At 40.4% G+C, this 16,499-nt stretch overlaps 1 protein-coding gene across 1 annotated transcript; it reads right to left on the bottom strand.

Annotated features, from left to right (window-relative positions):
* Nucleotides 1-1,109: 1,109 nt before the first annotated feature.
* On the bottom strand, nucleotides 1,110-11,386 carry LOC310863645 (homocysteine-responsive endoplasmic reticulum-resident ubiquitin-like domain member 2 protein). Its single transcript, XM_083772129.1, has 9 exons — nucleotides 11,268-11,386; nucleotides 7,705-8,073; nucleotides 5,762-5,839; nucleotides 4,684-4,800; nucleotides 4,389-4,522; nucleotides 3,788-3,913; nucleotides 3,324-3,617; nucleotides 3,026-3,113; nucleotides 1,110-2,481 (listed from the first exon to the last, which is right to left on the bottom strand). Exons 2-9 carry the CDS (start codon nucleotides 7,849-7,851, stop codon nucleotides 2,314-2,316), a joined length of 1,152 nt encoding a protein of 383 aa, XP_083628255.1. The 5' UTR covers nucleotides 7,852-8,073; nucleotides 11,268-11,386; the 3' UTR covers nucleotides 1,110-2,313.
* Between the last annotated feature and the right edge of the window lie 5,113 nt (nucleotides 11,387-16,499).

Raw genomic sequence — 16,499 nt, 5'->3', positions numbered from 1 at the left:
CGGGTAAATGTAAAGTGTGAAACCCCCCTTCTCCCTCAGGTTAATATCTGGTGTTGGTGCTGAAAGCTGAAATGAAAAAGATATACCATCTTGAAGGTAGGCCATGCCAATACTTTTTGCACAGGCAGTTATAGGTGTCTTGCAGTGTGCTCTGCTGTATGTGCGCTAAACTGGCTGTTGGATAGTGAACTTTATTGTATTGTACATTGTTCAGTATGCATTTTAAAGGCTGATTTAGGCTAGTTTTGAACCCTTCCGACCTCTACTGATTTTGTTTCAATGTATTTACTTGAATTTTGAGTACACCATCCAGGGATGTGCAGTGTTAGAGAGGCAGGGGCTGAAAGCTCGTAAGAGGGCACTTTTGGACAAAACTAGCGATTAGTTAAACGCAAAATGCTGTGTTGAAGTTCAGGAGACTACGGGGAGACTTCCGGTATAAATATATGACATGGAAAGGAAAGGAGTGGCATTTGCATTTCTTTCACCGTGTAGTAAATGCTGCATTAGTGCTCTGGAAACGGCAGTTGCTTTACAGACGGGTAAAAGGGCAGGGGCTGAAGCCCCCTTTGATGTCTATGTGTGCACGTCCCTGCTTCCATCACTGGATGTAGGCAGCTGGTTCTTTGTTGCACTGCATTGAAATATGAAGATTCAGAGTTTGGCCTTCAGTGTTCAATATTGTTAATTTGTTGGTTTTAGTACAATGGAAAACATTTCTCTTGTTCCATTAAGTCCTCTAAAACACCACTCTTGTGGTATACAGTATAACATTTGATACAGGCAAATAATATGGGTAGCAATCCCAAGGTCAATCCAAAAGTATGCATGTCAGCCTTCCAAACCATTAATTACTCAAGTCCAGGATACCTAAAACAAATCTATACTTGTGTGTATTTATTTCTTCCTTTCTTTCTTTCCAAACTCAAGTCGAGGGTGAATTGGTGCTGGGGTTTGTGCAAACCATATTGATTTGGAGACTTGGCTATTGAGACAAGTGTTACAGACGGGTGATTTCAAATAAATATTGAATCTTGAATCTTGATCTACTCATTGACCTAGAGTAGTATAGAGGGTATATGGACATGCATAAAGTGAGTGGGGCAAAGTGACTTTGATGTTGTTTAACGTCATTTAATGCAATGTGTAAACTGACAACCCATTTAGGACAGTGATTAATGTGTACTTTTGGGACCAAATAGCATTCAATTACGTTCTAAGAAAACTGTCAGGACATACTTAAAACTGGTCGTATTCGATTAAAGTAAAGTAGCCCTTTTAAACAGTCTTGCATACAGCCACTACAAGCTGGTGAACAATACAATATATCCAAATTAGACAAATATTGCAACTACAGTATAAAGACAACACTTGTTAAGGTTGTGAAACAGAATTAGTGTTTTCCTGGTACAACATTACAAAGATGCTCACCACCATCTACAAGTATATAACAAATTATAGTAACCAATACTACTGTATACTTATTATTTCTACCATAATAAAGCATTGTTTCACTAATCCAGGTTTCCAAGGATTCAGACAGCCACTGCACACTTGCATCCATTGTCTTTGCTTCAGAGAAAAACTGTCCTCTGATGAGCAGTGGTTCCATATTGATTCGCAACGTGGTAGGGATGTAACTTTCCAGTGTAGTTTGAGTTAAAGTCAATGACACCCGCCGGTCGCATGTGGACTCCAAGAGAGAGTCCCCTTGCAATTGAAACAGTTCCTCTGGGTAGCAGGTCAGCAAAGTGACTCCTCTCTTACTGAGGAAAGTGTTAGTATGGGTAACTGTCATTGCCCTGGGCCCTGTGTGTGTTCAGTTTGCGCTACTTAGTGAAGGTGCCTTTTTTTATGTCGACTTGGAGGCTGATCAGCCTGCATGATCACCTGTTCAATTCCAGGGGGAGGGGAAAGGTGTCTCTGTATTAGTGACCCGTACAGGCTAGAGAGTCAAATAGGAGTAGGATGGAGGTTCCTCACTGGCAGGTGAGCCAGTAGGGTAAAATAGCAGTGGCAACACAGAAATGTATGGGGAGAATCAATTGGTATAACGACTAAATTGGGAGGGGGAAAAATAATCGTCTGGTTAAAAAGAAATCTTAAAAAAAAGAAAAAAAGACAGGCCTGTAAAAAGTCATGCAATTGTGGTAAAACCACCGTATTTGAATATATAAATTAAAAACAACTCACAAGGAGCATTATCTTCAGTGCACTGACTGATTGTACTCAAGGGCAGTGCTTGCACAGACGGTCAGGTTGACACGCCTCAAACTTCCAAGTCACTCCCTAAAGGCAACTTCACCCTACAACTCAGTTTGCAGCATTAGGCGGCCCCTCTGGAATGAGAGACATGAAGAAAGTTATGATGAATGACCAGGTGGAGGACAGGAAGCCCACCTGTGGGACACCGTTAGGATCTTCTGCCCCTTCCTCTCCGCTCTCTCCGTCATCATCCAGGCCTTCATCCATCACCCGTTCCTGAATGAGAGGACTGATTGTATCAAACAGGCCAATGTAGTGCCGGCCGCAATATGTTCAGCTCTAGTATAGACTCTAGAAATATAGAGCTAAAAAGTAGAGCTGGGATGTGATTTTATTTTTCAAAAATAGCAAAACTCTAGCTGATATATAGATTTGTGCTATTTACCATACTATTGTCACAATATTGATCAAGGTACAGTATATATATTTAAAAAATATTGATTTTGTCCATATCGACCAGATCTCATATGTTACTTAGTGCTCTAGGTCTAGACCTAGAAATAATAATAATGCTACAGTAGCTGTAGTGATATGCTGTAAATATACTGTATATAAGTTGAAATAAAACTCTAGTCTAGAGATATAGTGCTGTCAGTTTCAAATACTGATCCATGTCTATGCAAATGTATGTGTTGTAGACTGGAATCTCTGAAAGTGACTACCGGTACATCAATTCTGGGTAATCATGGTTTACTCAAATGCCTCTCAGCCTGGGGAAGTATTCTTGATAAAAGGTTACAAGGATGAATGAGATTACTACCATCTCTTGCAAATCAGGGTTATGGAGCTCTCCCTCCACGTCGTCTCCGGGAAGCCGGACTTCATTCTGAAACCAGCCTGCTTGTCCCCTAGGGAACACACACAAGACACGGGAGGATGAAGGGGAGGCGAGGGGAGGAAGGAGAGAGAAGGAAGGAAGGCAATTACAGTTTTAGTTTATTCGAATAATCTATTCACTCCAATATCAAACATGCTGCCCTGATGTGAATTGTAGTTGACAAGACACCACAATTTTCCATTTGGAACAAGATTTAAGAACGGAAAGGGAGGGAACTCACAGGTAGAAACCCAACAGGGCGACAAACACCAAGAGGAAACGGCTGAAGGTGGAGTAAAAGTAGACGATGCTGAGCAGGATGGCGGCGCGCGCCACGGTGTACGCCCAGTCCAGCCAATCACCGTTTTGCTCGTCCTCGTTCAGGACCTCCCCTCCCTGGGCATTCATCTGGACCTGCTGCGCGTTGCCACGGCGTTCTTCCGCCAGAGGCTGGTTGGGCAGACTGGACGACCGATGAGACTGAGCCGAGGCCTGCTCTGGCCTGAGATGCTGAGTAGAGGCAGCCCATGCTTGACTGAGGAGAGATGGGGATTGTGATTTTTTTTTATAGCTTGTAGATCGGCTATTTTGCTATTCGTTGATGATTATGTATTATTTAGGACTGCGATACAGAGACGATCTGAACTTTTAACTTTTTCGTATTTGATTTCACTTGGACAACTATTTCACAGTGATGAGACATACTAATGCATGTAGTACTGCTGAGCATAGAGCTGCTGCCACCACATCAGTGTCATGGGGGGGTACGTGGCTGCAGCGGTCACATTGGTGAGCGAGGCTGGCTGTGGGGCGTGTTGGTTCCACGAGTATCTGGAAGAGAGAAAAGATCCAGTTAGTGGAAAACTGGAAACTATTGTGAGCCGTGTGAAAATGTTCAACGATTTCTTTGTGCACACTCACTGCACACACACACTGCAGTAGTAGGATGGCGTCCACTATTCTTAGAATGTCTTGATCAGACTTCATACACTGCCGTCAGATTGGCTCAGTATAAGTTTGGATAATTTCATTTAAACATTCACAGGTGAAGTCCGTCATTCCTGTCATTTTGCGGCTCACGGGCAATGGCCATCGTTTGCGTAATTTCATTAACTACCATTCATCATTGACTTTGCATGCAAGCGTGCCAAAGACTGTTTTAGAATGGCTGGTTCAACCACCCTTGGGGCATCAGCAATACAAATGTGTGGGCTATTGCTTGGATGGTTCTCGAGAGATGCAAATGACAGACGTACGCAGGAGTTGTAGAATTTAAAGATCGATGCATACAACGGTACACTCTTACCCATGCATGAACGCATGATGCATGGGGTAGTAAGGATATGGACCCGCTCGATGTCTCAGCCCATCACCACTCTCCCCGGGAGAAGACGAATGGATGTTCTGACTAGCTGAGGCACTGCCAGGATTCTGACTGGTCTGAAACATGAAAAACAAAAGAGCTAGAGTGATATTGGTATGTAGTATGGTCATATTGGAAACATCTATTCAGCAGGAGCTATAGATATCTACTGTAGGTGTAACTGATGATGAAACATGATGAAATTAACAGCATAGGTGTGATGGTGTGGTTATGGTACCGCAGGGCCAACGGAGGGGCCTTCGGGGGACTTGTTAACGCTGCTGCCGTGGGGCTTTGGGGACCCAGGAGGTGTCCGCGACGCACACACCAGATGAAGCATGTGGTATTCATCGTGCTGTAAGAAAGCACCATAGATCATTAGCAAACATTAGGCAAACTATTGCACAGCCAACGGCGTGAAATGAAATGTCCATTAGTGAGAGCTAATTAAAGGAGAATACCGGACCAGTGCTTTTCTTACCGTAAATCTGCTCTTTTGGTAGAGGCGAAAAAATAAATAAAAACAACATTCAAAGCGGACCGCAGCTCAGAGCATGCATGCTGGGTCATATGCTCGTTCGCCTTTTTACAGAAGCCCCTTTGGGACAAAACACTGTCTTTGGTCATTTTGAAAGACAATGTGTAGAAGCGATCGAAATATGAGATTTAGCCTAAGACCCAGCGTGCACGGTCAAAGTTGCGCTGCGCTCTGGAGGTTTTTCACCTGTACCACTCGTTATATATCATACTATAATTAACCGAATGTCTGAGTGTCTGTCTGTCTGTCTGTCAGAAACAGTGCCGTAACTACTTACTGCCTGCACCAATCACTCCCACTTTTCACACAGGCATTGACCATATGCATGTGGAGGGCGTAACGATTGTTCGATTTGACACATTAATGATTATTAATTAATTTATTAGTCAATTACACCCAGGCGCACCCAGGCGCAGTACCCTTCACGGCCACAAGAGGGGGCAAATATCTCATAACTGGTAAGGACTAGTTATAATAACATTCTAATCCGGAATTCTCCTACGGTGTATGTTTTTCTGACAGTATCATTTGGAAAATGATCGGTATTATTTTTTGCCTATGAGCCATTTGACTTTCATCTTGGGCCTTATGTATTATGGACCATCAAGCTTTATATTTCAAAGAACCTTATAATGCCAACCTCACCATCAATTCCTTCAACCTGGCAACTCTATTTTTGGCATATCATAGGCAAAAGTTTAAAAAATAAGTTTAGAGTTATATCTGAGAGAGGGAGAGAGACGTTTTTCTCCATTTGATACAAGGCAGCAACATTTACCTTTCTTAGCACGTCTTTCAGGGTGAAGTGGTCCAAAAGCAGCTTCCCAGAATACACCAACCTCTGGTCTTTGGAACTCTAAAAATACAACAGTGAGAAGTGGGTTAGCAGAGAAGATGTGTGGATGGTCTCAAGTCTGGAATATTGTTCGCCATAAAGCTACAGTATGTAAGAATAGTTTTGTGTGTGTGTGTGTGTGTGTTTCCTCTGGAAAAACCCAGACATGCTGACTTGTGCATTTAGACCCTCCGTCGTGGGAATTGATGACGCAAGATGGTGGGTTTGACCGCGTGAGAATAGAGCAGTGGAGTTTACAGGATAGATGAGTCTTAAGTGGATTAGACACAATGTAGGCCTACAGCAAGGTTCCAGCAAGGTTATAGCAAGGTTCCCCTCAGGCTATATGCTGCTGTATTCAAAAGGGACTGTGTTAGGGTCAGAAGTTCAACTTTCTCTAATCCGGTGACGGTCCCATGCTAAAATAAAATGCATAGAAAATAAATATGGTAAACCTGGCTGGTGCCCTTTCACAGTACAATTTCCCCAACACTGGGATTAGGGGGACACAATCCCAACTGTGTTTACAATAAGTGCCGACAGAGCAGAAATGTTTAAAAATCACATTGGCAGCATAAAGGAATTTCACCTGACTAGTACCCTCCATTCAGCATTCAGCTCAAACAAAGATTCTAATTTCTAAGAATATTACAAATATTATTTTACAGTGGTCTATCACGCTTAGCCAAATGGCTATTTTTACTTAATTATAAGCCCTTGTTCATCTCAGCACAGTGAGCCGAGCACACACACAATCATTTTATTTAGAGACATGTTAGCTGGTTTTCATTCACTACTCAAATGGGCTACATGCACGATGCAACCGCCATTTTGGAAAGAACTTGGGCCCCTTCCCTACTTCACAGATGTTACCGCTGATACTAATGAAGACTCAGTTCCATTCTGGTCAAACAGTAAGGATGCTGCTGCTATAGAGCGTTGCAGTCCCACCCCCTTTCAGAACGACGAGTGGCCCAGGAAATAATGCCCCATTGGCTTTTCATAAAATATTTATTTAAAGACGTTTACACTGCAGACAATGCCAACTCGGATTGTGACAAATCATGACAACAAACACAATGTTTTGGGCCGATCAAATAATTAGTAAGAAGCAAAACAAAAGTGTTGTACCCTGCCTTTTCTTCTTTCTAATTATTTGATCTGCCCAAAACATTGTGTTTATTGTCATGATTTGTCACGATCCGAGTTGGCTTTGTCCGCAGTGTAAACGTCTTTAAATAAATACTTTTGCATGTTGGCTCACTCAGGAAACACTCTGCTACACCAGTGGGTCTCAAAGTGTCCTTGAGTGGGTTCCAAATGGCCCTGTACGGGTGTGTAACTCTGAGTGTGTAGTGTACCACATTTGTACGCTCAAGAGTTATGGGGGTCTTTGAAATTAAAACGTTTGAGAACCACTGCACACTAAGTGGAACAGAGCCTTAATTAGTATCGGTATCACCCGTGAAGGAAGGAAGTAGGGAAGCGGCCTGGAAGTAGGAAGAGTTATTCTATAACTAAGCACACTGTTGTGTCCTCTATAGGCTATTTGTGAGCTTGTAGTTTTTGTTACAGGATTTCAGCCCCTGCCTCTAACACTCTCTGCACGTCCCTAACGATATTGCATGGTTTAGATGGCAGAATATCAATGCTTAAATGTAAAGTGCATTGTAAATCAAATCCATCATTATTGGATTATTATTATTATTAAATAAGAATGCCAGATTGAAAGTGGATAAGAACATGGACAAGGTGGAAATAATGATGGAAATATAATTCATATAATTATATTTCAAAGTTAATTTAATCCAGCAGTTTTTTATCCAGATGAATGGTAATGAGTGATTAAAAGCCTAATGATCATACATTATGAACTGTATACTCACTGGTTTACTGGGATACACGTCTGACAAATGGGCCTTAAGTTTCTCCACTGTCCAGTTCTGGAAGCAGTTGATGGTTTGGTCATTGTACTTCTGGTTGGGAGCTTTGATGACCAGGATTACAGGGCTGTCCACAACACCTTGTTCCATGTTTCAAAACCATCTGTCTTCAACCCTAAAGTCAGATCTGAATCGCTCGATACTAGCGCTAAGTTGTTAGTGATGCTCTTCTATACACCGTCCGGTCCACATAACTCCTTGGAAGAACAATGTTTTCAGACCTCAGGCTGGTCAGAGAATAGCTGGAATGTACTGTTGGAAAACTGATTCAAGCCTCAGCTGCAAGATGGATCAGATGGCACACACATGGCCCTGTGGGACAAATAAAGATGGAGATAATGATAAAGTTGATCTTCCAAGCATGAAAATTCAATGGGGATGGATGGACAATATTGATTAAATCAAATCTCACACACACATAGATAGAGATAGATAGATAGATCTCACTGAATTAGAATATTTTGTAAAAGTAAATTTTCTTCTGTAATACAATTCAAGTATTTAAAATCTTTTTGTTTTAATCTTGATGATTATGGCGTACAGCTCATGAAAATCAAAAAATCCTATGTCAATGAATTAGAATATTTTACGAGACCACAAAAGAAATATTTTGTTAAACGAGAAATGTCGACCATCTGAAAAGTATATTAATGTATGCAGTTAATACTTGGTCTGGGCTACTTTTGAAGACATTATTTCATCAATGGGGCGTGGCATGGATGTGATCAGTCTGTGGCACTGTTGAGGTGTTATGGAAGCCCAGGTTTGCTTTGATAACAGCCGTAAATTAATTTGTATTGTTCAGTCTCATGTCTCACACCTTCCTCTTGGCAATACAACCTAGATTCTCTGTGGGGTTCAGGTCAGGCCAGTTGGCTGGTCAGTTAAGCACAGTAATACCAGTTACTAGTAGTTTTGGCTCTGTGGGCAGGTGCCAAATCGAGCTGGAAAGGAAAATTAGCATCTCCATGAAGCTTGTCAACATACTGAAGCACAATGTACTCTAAAAAGATGGCTGTTTTCACTGTCAGTGGACCAACACCATGCAGATAACATGGCATAAATCAGCACTGTTTTCCAGAATCTCAACACAACCGTCTATGATATTTTACAGCACTGTGTGCCTCCGTACATTGACAAGCTTTATGTTGATGCTGATTTTCCTTTTCCAGCAGCACTTGGCACCTGCCCACAGAGCCAAAAATACACAGTGATGATTTAGGCCAATGGTTTCAACACTGCCATCTTTTTAGAGTACATTGTGCTTCAGTATGTTGACAAGCTTCATGGAGATGCTAATTTTCCTTTCCAGCTCGATTTGGCACCTGCCCACAGAGCCAAAACTACTAGTAACTGGTGTACTGACCATGGTATTACTGTGCATAACTGACCAGCCAACTGGCCTGACCTGAACCCCACAGAGAATCTAGGTTGCATTGTCAAGAGGAAGGTGTGAGACATAAGACTGAACAGTACAAATTAATTTACGGCTGTTATCAAAGCAAACCTGGGCTTCCATAACACCTCAACAATGCCACAGGTTGATCACCTCCATGCCACGCCCCATTGATGAAATAATTTCTTCAAAAGTAGCCCTGACCAAGTATTAACTGCATACATTAATATACTTTTCAGATGGTCGACATTTCTCATTTAAAAAAAACAATTTTTATTACAAGGAATAGTTTATCAGGTGACTAAGAATATCAATGCACTGAATGCAGGATGACTGAGATGACTACTTAAACTCGTAAAATATTCTAATTCATTGAGATTTTTAGATTTTTATGAACTGTACGCCATAATCATCAAGAAATACTTAACTTTATGCACAATGAATGGAGAATATATGAAAGTTTCACTTTTTGAATTATATTACAGAAGAAAATGAACTTTTACAAAATATTCTAATTCAGTGAGGTGGAGCTGTGTGTGTGTGTGTGATATGGTATTTGTTTGAGAAATCATTAGTAATGTGAATTTCGATTTAAGTATTTATTAACAGTTTGCAGAATTACAGTACATTTCAAGCACAACTCAATACAAAAAACTGTTAACTGTGAGTGGACAACCCAATAAAGCACTACACTTGTTTACCTTGTTCAATTCATCATAATGTTAAACCCAAACATGGAAAACGTCATTTAACTCAGCTTGTCTAATCAATTTATAGAATTACACTACACCTTTACTGCAGCCTGAACTAATTTATCCAATGTTATAGCCAAATATGCTATATTGCTATAGCTGGGTAGTTTGTTTATATGATACATTTATTTCATTGTCTATGTAGAATCAATAATCATTATACAAGCAAATATTTGGCACTGAAATCAATAGTGTTGACTGAAGGGAAATATGTTGTCATTGCATGACAGATTTGTGACAAAGATGGCGATAATGATACAAGAAGCAAATGAGTATAAATAGGCAGTGGAGAGATGTTTTATTCTAGTGATAGACTCGAGGTGTTGATAGAAGGAAATTATAGCACTAATATAGTAATGTAACGTTATAAACATTGGGGTAAAACTACAATACATACAGGAAAAGTCCATGTACAACAAATCTTAGCCCTGAAACATGACTGCCATGATGATTATCATGACAGTCATGACGTAACTGCACCCTGTTTTTTGCAGTATAAAACGTATATATAAACATTCGGATTTCAAATATAAAGTACTCACAATTTGTCCCACGGGTGTTAGTTAGTTGCTGCTCCAGCGATTAGAATTTCTGCGTCCCGCGTTGTTTAATAAAAAGCATTTTTATCTGAGCGCCCCGGCTACTTTTTTCAAAAGGGGTTCGTTTGGGAAATCCACAGTTGCACACCGGGAGCGCACTCGCCTATTAGTCTGTATTGGCAGGGCGGTCAGCGTACCTATATCGAACACACCGAGTGCCACCCTCCTCCCGACCGATAGGGGCGCGTAGTTGAAAGCCAATGGCAAAATAACAGCTCGGATAAAAATGCTTTTTTATTAAACAACGCGGGATGCAGCAATTCTAATCGCTGGAGCAGCAACTAACTAACACCCGTGGGACAAATTGTGAGTACTTTATATTTGAATTCCGAATGTTTATATATACGTAAACGTTGTAAATGTAGCGAGCGCAACAAACAGGGTGCAGTTACGCCTTGACTCTCGTATGAATACGAGAGTCAAGAACCAGGGCTAAACAAATCTGTGAGAATGTATAGGCTAACATTTAACAGGGTCGCCTGGGTCGGATTGGGCCTTTGACGACAACAAAGGTCCACTAGACTAGACACGACACATTTTAGGGTAGATCAGATAAGAAGCACGGTCCAGACTCCAGTTGACAACATTAAACAACCATGGGCTTCCAATCCAAACAGGACCACTATAGCTTCCCAGGTTAGCAGGCAGGGAGACGGCAATAAATGCAGAAGTTGTAAAGGCGAACTTATCTGGCTGAAAACACTTATTAGGGCATTTCGTCTCGAAACACACAAACGACAGGGAGGTGAGTTTACATACCTTCGATAGCAATGAATCCCCAAATCTCTTGAAATGTACAAAACAAGCTTTATCGTGGTTTACTATCGTGTTATTCGCAACAGAACAAGAAGATGGAGCAATCCATTGCGGAAGTGACGTCACAAGGGAGACGAACAGCTGATCAGATCAGTCCATTCATGATGCTGTGTACTGTAATTAAATATTGTAATGTATAATGCGCAATACTTCTAGAGATTGTATAATGATTATTAATTAGATACATGGTATCCGTTTCACACTTGACATTCTTTATAACAATAATTAATGCTGTGAAGCCTGTGGTTTTAAAGAATACCATTTTAAACAGCGCAAATGCAACTCTCTAATGATATTTGGCTCCATCTAGTGTTGGTGGTTGACGCCAACACTACCCTTAGATGTATGGATTGGATTTCGTTATTTATTTTTTGGTTTTCTTTTTAGTTTTTATGAACATAAATCTGACACATCTGCATGTGTAGTAGCCATGCATGGTTCACAAGACGTGTTTTCAGGGCTACATCATGTGTATGGAAGATTTAACAGACTACACATGATAATTATACGAAAACAGGAGGGAGCGTCCTCAAGTTTCCTATATGTTCCCTCAACTCAGACTATATGTTCCCTCTCAGGCTTATGTGGATTCTCTCTCTCTCTCTCTCTCTCTCTCTCTCTCTCTCTCTCTCTCTCTCTCTCTCTCTCTCTCTCTCTCTCTCTCTCTCTCTCTCTCTCTCTCTCTCTCTCTCTCTCTCAGATCAAAGTAGTGCTCATGCATTACAAGGAATAGTCTTCATCAGGTGACTAAGAATATCAATGCAGGATGACTGAGATCAGATTGTCAGAACAACTACATACTGTAGAGAGGGATGTTATAGAAAGATTGCAGTGCATAAAATCTTCATTACAAAGACAAATTAGAACAATTAATCACAAGAACGCCAGGGATTATGAGGGAATGTCTTTACTTAGAATAATAGTTCAACCCTCCGGTAGCATTGCACAGACTTTCATAGCCACTCGTCATCACCCGACAACTTACTAAAACAAATGTGTGACCCATTCTGTGAAAAATGTATGTTACTGCCGTCAGACTATTGAAATGGGTATTGACTGAGTGAGTGATTCACCTGTTTAACAGAAAAAAATCTATCTCTACTGTAGTGACAATTGGCAGTCATTGTAGGTTTATTATTGGTCGATGTCAGTGCAAAGACGCTTTCAGTGCGTCAAGGCATTAATGGTGCGTTCACACAGGCAGATGAAACAATGTAAAGACACGTGAGATGATTTGCAGAAGCTACAGTACGTACTTTTTTTCATTGTAGCTTTTACATATCTGCCCGTGCAAACGCAACATCATATTCTAAAAGGCCTGCTAGCGTTAGAGAAAAGGCCATTAGTGCCATATTTGACCCCATGATTTTGACCCCATGGACTTTCAAGATGTATATATAGGCCTACACAATTTGACATTTTGGCCTGAGGGTTCCATACTATACTGAATGCACTACTTACATGATTTAAGTTACAAGATACTGGTTTTAACGCATAACAAGTCATTAATAACTTGTTATTAAAACAGTTTATGAATGATCTGATCTTATAACAGATAGTTATTTTAAAGTGTTACCGGGCCCATCACACCTGCTAAAATTTGCACACGCACATTTAAATTGAGGATATATTTCAATTCAGGAGACAAGAAGTAGACCTCAGGGGTCTCCTGCTAAAATCAGGAGTGTTGGCAATAGATTATATTGTGAGGCAATGGGACAATTTAACTGTGCTATTACTCATAAATGGCCTATTCTATAATGAGCACACGTGCTTTAATTGTAAAATATTGATTTTATTCAAATTATAGCTATTCTTGCAGTAGCTATTATATTGGGGGAGAAATCCGATGTATTTCGAGCTTTTAGGATTACCTCCTATGGATGTATAGATAACTAGTAACTACCTTTCAAGTGCTAATATTGTCAAATAAATTCAGATGAGAGAGAGAGAGAGAGAGAGAGAGAGATTTTCCCAAATATATGAACCCCGAAGGAAAATCGTGTTAATTTATGGCATACATGTTTTTTAGGGGTATTAAGGTCTGCTGAATCCAAATCTGCTGTATGCCAAGCTCAAAAATGGCCGCTAAGCCCTCAAATGGAGCATTTAAAGATGGCGGCCACCACTATGCTGAAACATAATAAAACACATTTTGTTTGACTAAACAAGGCAGAAAATAGACTGAAAAGTCCTCTTTTATGTTTTCATATATGGGGAATACAAAAACAATATTCTGATTTAAGATCAATTGTGAAGAAACCACTTTTATATAATTTATAGTGACAATTGGCCTCTTTAGTCCAGGCCCTTAGGGATATTTCGTGCTATCAGTCTAAAAGCACCATATTTGGCCCAGATGTAGTCCAGGGCATGTTCTAATGATTTAGCTAGGGGGCCTGAGCTGGTGACCTTCACAGTCGCCATAGTGGCTAAATCCAATATGGCTGCCACCTGAAAACGGTTTTGGCTATATCTTCTGAACCAGATGAGCTACACATGCAAACTTGGTGTCCATTTCAGGATGTTTGACAATAAGAAACATTTTGGAATACTTATCTTTATGATTGGGTGTGTTTGGACACCTAATTTGCATATGTCCAAGAAACTCATCCAGTGCCACAGGTGGATACCAGTTTTGGCCCTCGTTGCCACCGAAGTCCATTATAAATAAAAGAGAGAATTTATAATTATATTGTGCATGTAATGTGAATATCACCACCTGAACACCAGATTAGAGGAATTTTCCAAATCTGGATAAAGGCGCCCATGGCAACGAGGGCGTCACGGGATAGGCGTCCAAAGGCGTCATGTGGCACTGAATGAGGTGTTACTTTTGACACTTTTAGCCTTAGAAACATTGGAATGTTCTTATACTGTATGTTGTCGTCTGGACCCTCATTATTGGTGCAGGCACCCTCACATGAGGGTGGCCTGGTTGCTCAGTATAGAGCACTCACCTTTCAACCACAATAGAGTATGTGCAAATTGTGCATGCATAAAGTGAGTGGCAAATTGAGTGTCAAAGTGAGTTTAACGTTGTTTAATGGAGGTATGAGCTGCAAAGGCCAGAAAGTGTTTTTTCCACTCAGTAGGCATAACTTCCGGGTATGATGATGATGATGTCACGTGTACCCTCTATGACTATGCCATGGCTTTGATCTTGGGCTGATAAGAAGGCACTCTGACCTTCTTACTTGTACTACTTACTGTTATGGAGTCCCATATACTGAAATCATGAATATGACAACCATGCAGACACAATAGCAGGGGGATGGGACTAGCCACTGCAACCACATGGATGTGCTAAAGAAAGATGCTGATGTGGAAAGCACAACTGGCTAGAATCGCTAGATGTATGGGGAATCGAGATAGCTGAAGATGCAGATAAAGAAGTCACTGGACATCAGAGTTGATCTGCACAGGCTCCAAGGTGAGGGCAACCTGTCAGATCCAGTGTTGCCTCCAAAACTGCCTATATTCACAGCCTGTTAGCACATGGAAGAGAGGCAAAGCCAGTGACTTTTGGAGACCAGGAGCATTGCAGATATCATGAACAGGAACGTCCAAGTAGTTATTTCTGCAGCCAAAGCCAATCTAGAGCTCTGTGATGCCTCAAATAAGTGGATTGCAAGAACTATAATTGATAGACAAATGCCTTTATGGCCATTGGCCCCAGCATGGGCCAGGTACAGAACTATTATTGTGTCCTTTTCAGGATGGTTTCAAGGCTGTAGTGCAGATAAATCGAATCCAGGTTAGTTTGAGAGCACATTTTTCTTGTTACAAAGCAGCAGTTAACCCTACATGTCATCATTCGTGAGCTCATCACTGATAAGCCCCCCAAAAAATCGCTTCTCCAGTTACTTGAAGAAGAAAGTACGAGACATTAGGTGTACACGTTGTCATCAATCGTGTGCGTGTGTTCATGCGTGCGTGTGGTGAAATATCAATGATTGCTGGTCTGATCTAAACAAATTCTAAACTTTAAAATTGTACTTTCTAAACAATTTCTAAACAATAAAATTGTACTTGTACTGTTTCATATGTTAGCAATAGCTGTATCAAAACTACTTATTAGTTACTTATTTTATTGTTTCAAAATCTCTAAATTGCATAGGTTGTTTGTTTTGAGTTTAACTCAATCTGGGCGAAAATGTACAATAGATTTTGGTGAATAGTGACCATATTGGTAATAAGCAAATTAAAGTGCTCTAGTCTAGATATATTTAATCATCATAATACACCAGGTTTACCAAGAGTGTTATAGGAAGATTTGGGTATAACAAATCTTCCTATAACTGCCATCTTGGAAATATACAAATTATACTTCCACCCAATCATAAAGATAAGCATTTCAACATATATCTAATTATTATATCTAATAATACATGTGAAATACACAACAAGTTTGCATATGTTGATCATCTGGTTCAAACATTACATCCACCGTTTATATGTGGTGGCGATATTGGATTTGGCTGCTGTGGCGACCCCGAAGGTCGCTGACTTGGGTGCCCTAGCTAAATCATTAGAGCATGCCCTGGGCTACATCTGGGGAAACTTTGGTGATTAGACTGATCCCTTAGGGCCTGGACTATTCATAGAGAAGCAGCAAGCCGTTTGTGGCTGATATTTTAGTTAGGTCATCAGTTTATACCACAAGTATTAATATTATTTTTAAGCAGTTTCTGGAGTTGGTTACCTTTATACAATGACACATTATGTACATAATTATCAAGAATATATATAAACTATTGCATGAAGTTGGTCGGAAAAATATTCGCCAATATATGACAATTTTCACTATGTATGAATTTTAAGCATTTTCCTCAAACATGATTTCAAATCAGAATATTGAATTGGATTCCCCATATATGAAAACATAAAAATGACACTTCAGTCTTATATTTGTTACCTTGTTTAGACAAAAATATAAGCATTGTATTATGTTTCAGCATAGTGGTGGCCGCCATCTTTAAATGGTCCATTTTGAGGGCTTAGCGGCCATTTTTGAGCTTGGCATACAGCAGATTTGGATTCAGCAGACCTTAATACCCCTAGAAAACATGTATCCCATAAATTAACACGATTTGCCTTCAGCACTTTAAATAAGCACATATTCTGAAATTCTGCCTTGACTTGTAAAAACAATCTGGAATGGTCAACCAAGTT

Source organism: Protomyctophum parallelum (genome assembly GCF_964188405.1).
Source record: "Protomyctophum parallelum genome assembly, chromosome: 1".
NCBI lineage: Eukaryota > Metazoa > Chordata > Actinopteri > Myctophiformes > Myctophidae > Protomyctophum > Protomyctophum parallelum.
This window is presented reverse-complemented; position numbering and strand designations above follow the sequence as displayed.